Source organism: Sorex araneus, chromosome 6 (assembly GCF_027595985.1).
Source record: "Sorex araneus isolate mSorAra2 chromosome 6, mSorAra2.pri, whole genome shotgun sequence".
NCBI lineage: Eukaryota > Metazoa > Chordata > Mammalia > Eulipotyphla > Soricidae > Sorex > Sorex araneus.
In genome coordinates this window covers 152,371,583-152,382,201 of record NC_073307.1, presented here as the reverse complement: position 1 = coordinate 152,382,201, position 10,619 = coordinate 152,371,583, and the positions used below count along the sequence as shown (strand labels likewise).

General features: G+C 38.1%; 1 protein-coding gene across 1 annotated transcript; it reads left to right on the top strand.

Annotated features, from left to right (window-relative positions):
• The first annotated feature begins 1,937 nt into the window (after nucleotides 1–1,937).
• On the top strand, nucleotides 1,938–2,888 carry LOC101544922 (olfactory receptor 10AG1-like). The gene has a single exon (XM_004621714.2). It carries the CDS (start codon nucleotides 1,944–1,946, stop codon nucleotides 2,886–2,888), a length of 945 nt encoding a protein of 314 aa, XP_004621771.2. The 5' UTR covers nucleotides 1,938–1,943.
• Nucleotides 2,889–10,619: the final 7,731 nt, after the last annotated feature.

Sequence of the window (10,619 nt, the reverse complement as noted above, 5' to 3'; positions counted from 1 at the left end):
TATTGTACTATCATTGCTTTTTTTGGGAGGGGGCTATATTATGGTCTTTAGTTTGTTTGCTTTTACAATGAATATCCTTATAGTGTAAAAAATGTTGTAGGAAAGACATAAGAGAATGAGAAATGAGCTTACACACAAAGGAAGACCAGTACAAAAAAAAAGCGAGTTTCTGAGGATAATGGTTAACTGATTAAAAGTGGGATTACAATGCAAAGAAGTGTACACAGGTGTACAATGCATAGAAAACTAGAAGTTGGCTATTGACCAAATGTTCTTTTTTATATTGAATTATTCAGCAGCATAAAATATGTTGATGGTGTAGCAAAACAGCAGTATTTGTTGTCTATATGATACAGTTTTTGATATGACACACTTTAAGATGGTTTTTAAAATCAACTATTTACCACTAGCTGACTATCTAAGTTACTGAGTTGCATTTTATCATTCATAATCATAAAACACTTTTTTGAAAACTGTAGAATCACTGAAGTATTTTAAGAATTATTTCAACTGTTTAAAGTTTAATATGCACACTAGAATACTATAGATAGCTAAAAAATACTATATAATCTTTAATTTATTAGTCACAAGATTCTCAGTATGCCAAAGTTTTGCTGGGTTGCAGTTCCTGTCTTGCTTATGTTGAGAATTTTATTGCTGAAAGCCAAATTTTGTCCACAGTGAACATACTTAGACTATAGCTACCGTTTTTCGTCTTTGCACCAAGTGCTGTTGGTTTTCCATTAATGATTAATATATAAGTTATGTAGCCTGTACTGAAAAAAGATACATGCTCTTTCTGAAAGAAAATTCAAAAAAGTTAAATTCCTAAAAATACAGCAATAAAATGTCAGGAGAAAAAGCATAGGAGAAAAAAAAATTGGGGTACTTTATATATATATGCATGTGTGTACATGTATATATATTTAGAAAGAGAAAGAGGGGAGGTAATTTTTATTGAGAAATAGAGAAAGGAAGGATTTTACAAAAACATTAATTTGAAGTAAAAATGTTTTTACCTATTATTTACTATTACAGAGAAACAATTCATATGACTCACATTCAATGTATTAATTAAACGCAAGCAGGCACGTATCTCTGCTCATGTGCATAAACACATGTGGGAAGAAAACACTGGGTGCATAAGAATAGATGTCTACAGTATAAAACAATAAGTAAGGATGTGAATTTACATGTAAACCACTAGATATCAGTTATGACTGTGTCTCACTCATTAGCTGAGTATGAATAAGTTTTTGAAAAGAGCCCACGTGTTCAGAATTGATTTTGTGAAAGAAAATAACTGGATGAACCTGCCTCTTACTTGCCAGGGCTGCTGATGAGAAGGTCGTTACAGAGACACTTTCCAACCAACAACCAATCATGTACAACATTATGACCACTGATACAACATTGAACATACAGAGATATTACATTGAAGGACAGTTTGAAATTAATTCATATATGATCTTTAATTTTCACTAATTTATAATTAAATGGTTTAAATAAGCAAAACTTCAAAGAGAAACCAATCTTTGAAAGCCCTTCATGAGAGTTATTATTTTAAAACTGACTGCAGGTCTGTAAACACTTAAATTCTATATAAGTAGAAGAATTAAATTTGATTTTGAACTAAGAATTTACCGAAAAAAGTACAATGTAAAAATGAAAAATACTTCATATTAAAATATTTAAAACTTTGATAAATCACAAACTTTTGTTTTAACACTTCATATGCAACAAATAGGACAACAAATATATAAAATTATTGACAGGATTTTCTTGTTGATTTTCATATTAATAAAAAAGTAAGCATAATAATTTAAAAATGTATATGAATCTTAAGTGTTGTATAAAAGATTAGTAAAAATTGTGTGATAATCAAAGACGTTAAAAGCCTGGAAAGTGAATTGACCTGTTTTCTGATTAACTCTTTCCTAGATATGAACTATGAAGAGATGAAGGCAGAAGGCAACACTTCCACGGTGACAGAATTTGTCCTACAGGGATTTTCTGATCTTCCAAACCTCCAAATATTATTATTTGGCCTTTTCATCATCATTTACATGATTGTCATATTTGGAAATGGCCTCATAATAATCATAACCAAGTTTGACCCTGCACTACGGAAACCCATGTATTTTTTCCTGGGCAATTTTTCTTCATTAGAAATCTGCTATGTGACAGTCACTCTCCCCAGGATGCTAAAGGACCTGTTGACGAAGTATCGAGGCATTTCGAGAGTGGAGTGTGCCATTCAAATGTATTTTTTCGCGTCACTGGGATCTACGGAGTGTTTGCTCCTGGCTGTGATGTCCTATGACCGCTACGTGGCTATTTGTAACCCTTTGCACTACCCTCTTGTCATGAACCACAAAGTATGTGTCCTGTTAGCTGTTGGATCCTGGACCAGTGTAATCCCATTGCAGGTATTGCAAACGTGTGAAATGTTCTCTCTGCACTTCTGCAAGTGGAAGGAAATTAAGCATTACTTCTGTGATGTCCTCCCTGTTCTCAAGCTCGCCTGTGGAAAAACTTTACTCCAGGAGGTGATTCTCTATATAACAGCTCTTGTCTTTGTGGTCACCCCTTTCATGCTGATCCTTGCGTCTTATAGCAAAATCATCGGCACCATTCTGAGGCTGCCAACAGCCACAGGCCGGGCAAAAGCTTTCTCCACATGTTCTTCCCATTTGATGGTTGTTCTTTTATTCTTTGGATCCGCTAGTATCACCTACTTAAAGCCAAAGTCTATGCAGTCTCCTGGCACTGATAAGTTGCTGTCTCTTTTCTATACCACCGTGACGCCAATGTTTAATCCTCTGATATACAGCCTCCGGAATAAGGAGGTGATTGCAGCGCTGAGAAAATTATTTCTTAAAAAGTAATGTCATGGGGCCAGTAGTGGCTATTTATGCTGATTCTCATGCAATGAGGCAACAAACACTTCCTCTTAGGAAAAACAATGATTTTGCCTTGTGGTTTACAAGGTGGGATTGTGAGTCACACCCTGCTTGGGGAACATATACAATACCAGGAATTGTACTGGGAGATAGCTTCTCCCCTGTGCTGTCTCTCTGGTCTACACTCAAATTCTTTAATTCTATTATTTACTCTGCTCATTATAGTCCACATTTTGAAACCATTTTTAATTCTCCATGCCTCCCCAATAATCTTGGTTGATCTATAAATTAATAATATGGTTCTCATCACTGTCACTGTCATCTCATTGATTTGCTTGAGCCGGATATCACTGATTTGCTCCAGCGGGCACCAGCAACGTGTCCATTGTGAAACTTGTTTGTTACTGTTTTTTAGCATTTTGAATGCACCCCGGGTAGCTTTCCAGGCTCTGCAGTGCATGCGAGATACTCTCGGTAGCTTTCTCGGCTCTCCGAATAGAGGGCATATGAATCAAACGCGGGTTGGTAGCTTGCAACACGAATGCCCTACTGCTGTGCAATCGCTCCAGTCCATGGTTCTCATATTTCTTAAAAACTGAAAAATATGTCAAACTCTTATGGCGTACTGGCTATCAATATAGATAACAAATTCAATTATTTACTAAAGATTATACTTATGTTTTCTATTCTATAGCAGAGACTGTCAGTCATATTACATAATGTCTGTTGAGAAGGTGATTACAATTAAAGATTGGTAAATTTTTATTGCATCCCACAGCCATGCAACTATGGCAATTATAGAGATTCAAAGTATTTGTTTGGGGGTAAACTTCATGGCTAAAGTTAAAGAGTACATGCTATGTATTTACCAATTTCTGGGTTCTATTTTGAGCACCACATGCCATAATTTATGTAAGTATGGATCCCATAACAATAAAAATATAGAATAATAAGATGCATATTGGGAGCATAATCAATTAATCTATTATGCTTCTATATTGATAATATCCACTAGAAAAAATAGTAAATCTTGTGTTTCATATTAATATTTTTCCTAACGGACTTTTGCTAAAGCAAATGATATACTACAAAATTTGTACCATTTATCAGCAGTTGAATCAGCATAGTTATTCATGTGGTAATAAGATTTGTGGCTCCAAATTGACAGTCTTTGATTGTTTATGTTATTTTCTTAAGAGATCTCCAAACCGTAATCCTAATATGGATTCATTCTTAAACATAAAATATCTGTGCAATTATAGGAAAATGCTGGAAGTTACCTTCAGGATTACATGAGTTCACACCTCTGCACTCACAACATTGTTCATGGTTTTCCATGCCTTTAACCCTTTAGAAGGTCTTTGAAGAAATGGAACTGCTCAATTGGTATTATAGAAAGATTGTCATCTATCCACAAAATCACAAAGAGCTGCATGCCCCTTGTTTCAGCTTCTTAAATCAATAACTTGCATAAATCTATTTAAGGTTTGTGGTCAATCACTAGTACAGTGTGTAGGGAGCTTATCCTGCCTGAGGCCAACCTGATTTGAACACAGTAGCATATATGGTCCCCTGAGTCTTATCAAGTAGTGATTGCTGACTGTAGAGCAGGTATAACCTCTATACACTACTTGGCCCCATTTCATTTACACTAAAGCAATAAAATATGTGCATAACATGTAAGTATATGGTTTTATCTTTTTGACAATTTTGGAATTTTAAAGTTTTTCTTCTATGAATGCATAGAAAATGTTTTTTCTCCTGTTTTATTGAGATGGTTGCACTTTTATTTGATACCTTTTATACAGACACTATTGTGTAGCATGAGGGATCCTATTAGTTCCACATGTATTTAATTTAGGGAAGTAATTCTGCACCTATTCATTTCATCTCTAGTTTTATTTACTATAAGTATTGTATAAAAATATTTCCCATGGAATACTGTCCTAATGATAATTTGGTTGTTAGGACAGCAGTGATCCTGATGTTTGTTACTGTTGCTTGAGAAAAAGAGAGAGAGAAAGAGTGAGAGAGAGAGCAGCAGTTCTCAGTTCTGTGTTTTCTTATTCCATAAAGATTCAAGGATATCTCATAAAGAGAATAATCTCAAGTTCAGGTACATGATTTTTTCCCTGCTTTTTTGATCAGATTTGATATGGCTAAGAAATTACTCTTTACCGTGCTTAGGGACCTGTCCTGTGGGGCTAGATATACCATGTGGGATACTGGAGATTAAACGGAGTTGACCATGTGTAATGCTTATAACATACATGCTATACTCTCTTACCAGGCCCCAGATATATGACTTTCAATGTCATCTTTACCCAAAGGCTGAACTGACCACTTAGCTACCTTTTCATTCACTGTCACTGTATCACTGTATCACTGTCATCACATTGTTCATCACTATGCTTGAATGGGCATCAGTAATGTCTCTATTCATCCTAGCCCTGAGATTATAGCAGCCTCTCTTGACTCATCCTTCCCTATTGTGCTGCATTGGAGGCTCTTTCAGGGTCAAGGGGTTCAGATTCATCATTGTTACTGTTTTTGGCATATTGAATACACCATGGGAGCTTGCCAGGCTCTGCCATGCTGGCAGGATACTCTCAGTAGCTTGCCGGGTTCTCCGAGGGAGAGCACTAGACAATAAGAGGTCATGTGCCTGCCAATTTAATTTTCATTCAATTCTATTAAAGAATAAAATTTCAGTTCACTACAGTTTATTTTGTTCTTTGTGTATCTGGAGACACAACAGTGAAGCAGTTAAGGAGACCTAGAGTCTACCAATCAAGAGAATCCTCAGAAGAAAGCAAGAACAAACAAGTTACATGAGAAGCCTTACTGCTGCTTCACAAGCTTGACCCCGGAGGCAACTGAACTACTTTGGACACGAGCAGCTCCCCAAAAATGCCTCCAGACTGGGTGATCGGAGGCACTGGCCCATGCGCCACCAGCGGGGCAGGGTTCTTCTCTCCAGGCCTCTCCATCATATGAGCACTACAAAAGGGAAGTAAAAGATTGCAGTGATGCATTTACTGGCAGAATATTTCCTGGACTTCATATAAAAATCCAAATATCTCTTAATTGGCAGCAATGTGAAAAGGTTCCTGTTTAGCATGTCTGAGTGTGGGGAGAAACTCCAAACAATAATACCGAGATTTTTGTTGAAACATTGAAGGTAATCAAAGTAGCAGCCATTTCTCTAGACTATGAACTAAGCCAAAGCCCCCCGCTGGCCGAGGTGAACATATATCTTTTTTTCTGGATTATTTTCCCTTTTCTGGGAGAAACGTGGTCTGGCGTCCACCATATTATGAGGTCTATTTTGCAGGCATGAACTTAGAGGCTCAGGAATGGGAGAGGAAGAAAAAAAACTTATGTACTTGAAACAGCGGGACGCTTGGGTAGTCTCGGGCCAATACCAAAGCATGCTCTGCCGAGTTTCGACACGAGTGACCACACTTTTGTGTGGCCTCGATGATGATGATGATCAACCAGAATCCGGAGCCCAACTAGACGACTTCTGGTTCCAGAAAGTACTTGCAGCCATGTCTCTAGACTGAAATAAGCCATAGCCCCAAGCCAGCCGAGGACGGGAAATATCCTTTTTTCTCTTCGTGCGGCATGGTGTCAGCCATAATATGAGGACTATTCATTAAGCAGGCATGAACTTGGTGGTGCGGGAAGGAGGGGGGATAAATTCTATGTACTTGAAAAAGTAGGACTCCATATCTCTCCAGTCTCAAAAATGGAAAACTAATTATCAAATGCTTCATTGGCAGTAGGGCTGTCTTTCTTGGGGGAAAACTCCAACAATAGTTAAAGTTGTGTTGAAATATGGAATGTAATCAAGGTCAAGTGAAAATGAATTGTAATTTATCAACTAAGCAGGCGGGGATGGGGGGTGGGAGGACGGGGGTTGGGAGGTATACTGGGGACTTTGGTGGTGGAATATGGGCAAGGGTGAAGGGATGGGTGTTTGAGTATTGTATAACTGAGATATAAGCCTGAGAACTTTGCAACTTTCCACATAGTGATTCAATAAAATAAGATTTAAAAAAAAAGAATTTACATGGGGAAAAAATTTAAAAATATATACATTGATTTAAAAAATAATAGTGGGCCTGGAGCAATATTACAGTGGGTAGGGCATTTGCCTTCCATGCAGCCTACCCAGCTTTGATTCCCAGCATCCCATATAGTTCTCTAAGCACCACCAGGGTTGATTCCTGAGTTCAGAGCCAGGAGCAACCCCTGTGAATTGCTGGCATGACCAAAGAGGAAAAATAAATAAATAAATAAATAAATAAATAAAAAATAAATTAAAAAATAGTAGTCCTGGGCCTGAAACTTTATTACAGTGGGTAAGGCATTTGCATTGCATGTGGCCAACCCTATTCCAATCCCTGGTTCATCAAGTGTAAATGAAGGACCTTAAAGGAGATTCAGGGTCATGAGATAATCATAATCCAGGGGATCTAAAGTGAGAATATGAAAATACAAATGCAGTACCATCTATTAAAATAGAAAAAAAATGATCTATCTGAAAATCCATGTGAGAAGTTCTGCTTCAGCTTTAAGAAAAGGGGCTGTAGATAAAGTACATCAGGTAGAGCAATTGCCTTTCACTTGATCCATTTCTTGATCCCCGTTCTTCCATATAGTGCTAGGAACTAAGGGCAACTGAGTTGAGAAAGCAGATGCCCAGGAGTAAATATTGTTAGAGTCAATCAGCTCCCAACTTACAAAGCATAATATTAACTGTCTTCCTGTATCCATACAGAAAGGATATTGCTTTAAGGTAAAGTAAGTTTCCTGCGTCAAGGCTAAAAGGACAAACCCTATGTTATCCTACACGTTAGCACCATTCTGAGGTTGCTAACAGCTACAGGATAGGCCAAAGTTTTCTCCACCTGTTCGTCTCATTTGGTGGTTGTGATCTTATTCTTTGGTTCTGCTACCATCACCTACTTAAGAACAAAATCAACACATTCTGCAGGAATCGATAGACACTTGTCTCTTTTCTATACTATAGTGACTCCATTGTTTAATCCTATGATATACAGCCTTTGAAACAAGGATGTGATTGTAGCACTGAGGAAATTATTGCTAAAAAATAGTGTTTTGTGTTCTATGGCAAGTGTTTACTGTGCTTGCTCCACAGTTAATACAAAGAGCAATGCAGTGTATCTCTGAACACTCCCCTTCATGCAAGTTAATCACTTGAGCTCCTGGATTACCTTTAGATATTTTCCTCTTATTTTTCTGTTTCATTTCAGTCATTAACACCAATTTATATGTTTGTAAATGTTTATAGCTTTCAGGATATCAAACCCATGACTAAAGTGCCAATTTCTCCCTTCCAATATCCAGAGGAATCTACTGCCTTCCATTCCAGATATCTTGATAGAATCAGATTTTTATTAGAGTAGAAGACTTTGTGTGTGTTTTTATGTATCGACCTATCTGTCTTCTATGTACCTATATATATAAAGTTTATACACATTAGATATAAGTACATATATATCACTTATTAGCCTGAGGCTGCATATTATCTCAATTAAACTACACTAATGCTAAATGCCTAAAGAATTAGCTTACACCTAAGTAATCATGACCTTCACATAAATCATAAAAATGTACATCAAGTTAGAGTGTTAGTATTTTTACATAAACTATAATAAACAATATGGAATTATATTTGTCTAAATAATATCAAAAAGCCTTATGCTAGTGTTTGGTAGAATACGTTTTAATGTACTACACATGGCTTACTAAGTAGGTATTCAATAATAAATGTTAATAGATAATTGAGACTGAGGTGGTCATCGAAGCCCTGGCCAAACAGAGTGTTCAAACTCAGTACATCAAAATCCTCCGTGAGCTGTATTGTGGATTCACCACCAGGATCTCACCATTCTACAAGGAAATGATCATTGATGTAAAGAGATGGGTGTGGCAGGGTGATAACATTTCACCAATACTCTTCAGTGCTGCCCTTGAGAACATCATGTGAAGACTGGAATGGGAAGGAATGGGAGTGAAGATAGAGGTCGGCAATTACACCACCTCCACTTCTCTGATGACATTGTTCTCATAACACCAAACATTAGCCAAGCATCACAAATACTGGCCGACTTCGACCACGAGTGTGGAAAGGTTGGATTGCAGCTGAATCTCAACAAGACGATGTTCATGAAAAACTAACTGGTTCCTGCTTTCTGGCCCTGTGCGAGATCGACCCCGGAGGCAACTGAACCACTTTGGACACGAGCGGCGCCCCCAAAATGCCTCCAAACTGTGTTCTAGGAGCTTCTGGCCCAAGTGCTGCCAGCGAGTGATGCAATTACCAAAAGAATTTTCCCTGGACTTCATATAGAAATCCAAAACCGCGCGGCTGCGATAGCAGCCACGCGACCTAATATCTTTTGATTGTTTGATTGTCAGCAACGTGTAAATGTTCCTTTTTGGCAGGGCTTACCGTGGGGGGAAACTCCAAACAATAATACTGAGTTTTTTGTTGAAGGGTAAAACATTGTAACAATAGAATTTTAGGCAGAATTTTCCCTGGACTTTATATAGAAACCCAAAACTGCGCGGCCTCGGCAGCCTAATGTCATCTAATCATCAGCAATATGAAATGGTTCCTTTGCAATGGGTTGGACTTTGGGGGGACCATAATAGGGTTAAAGTTTGTAGCGACGTGTAATTTCTGGCTGTACTTTCCCTGGACTTTATAGCCTCGAGGCCGCTGCCATGGCAGCACAACCTATTGTCATTTAATCATAACCAATATGAAATGGTTCCTTTTTAACGGGTCGGACTTTGGTGGGAAATCCTAACAAGAATAGTAAGTCTTTTGCTGAAATATTGAAGGCTGCCAAAGTGGTAGCCATCTCTATAGACTGAACTAAGCCATATCCCCACGCCTGCTGAGAAGAAATATCCTTCTTTCTCGGGAAGAAATGAGGCGTGGCGTTAACCATAGTATGATGTCCATTAAGCTGACACGGACCTGGTGGCGTGGGAATGGGATACAAGGGAATAAATTATTATGTACTTGGAACAGCGGGACGCTGGTGGAATCTCAAGCCGGGGCCGATACCAGCGTATTACCTTTGATTCCAGAAACTGCTTGCAGACATTCTACCAGGCTATCAACTAAGCCAGAGCCCCACGCCGGCTGATGACGGGAAATAACCATCTTTTTGGGTTTGTTTTCCCTTTCTCAGGCAGCGTGGTGATTACTAAACAGGCGTGATCTCGGTGGCGCGGGACGAGGGGGGAAAAAAAAATAGAAAAGTTATGTAACAAACAGCAGGACTTAATATCTCTGCATTCTCAGCAATGGAGAGCCATCAAATGCTTCCTTGATAGTGGGACTGTCTTTTCTTTTTTGGGGGAAACCCTAGCAACAATAGTGAGAAACATGGACTGTAACCAAGATAAAGCGTAAACGAAGTGAAACTTATCACTTACAAGGGCGGGGACTGGGGGGGCTGGAGGGGGCGGGAGGTTTAATGGGGTGGTTGGTGATGGAATATGGGCATGGGTGAAGGGAAGGGTGTTTGAGTATTGTATAACTGACATAATCCTGAGAACTATGTAACCCTCCACATGGTGATTCAATAAAATTAAAAAAAAAAAAGAAAAAATGCTTACCTTGGTTGTTAAGTTTTCTGCAATTAGAATTATTACTTTTGTGGGGGAGTT

Bases quoted from the DNA above. Each gene is read 5' to 3' on its own strand.
- LOC101544922 (XM_004621714.2), top strand. From the start codon at position 1,944: ATGAACTATGAAGAGATGAAGGCAGAAGGCAACACTTCCACGGTGACA.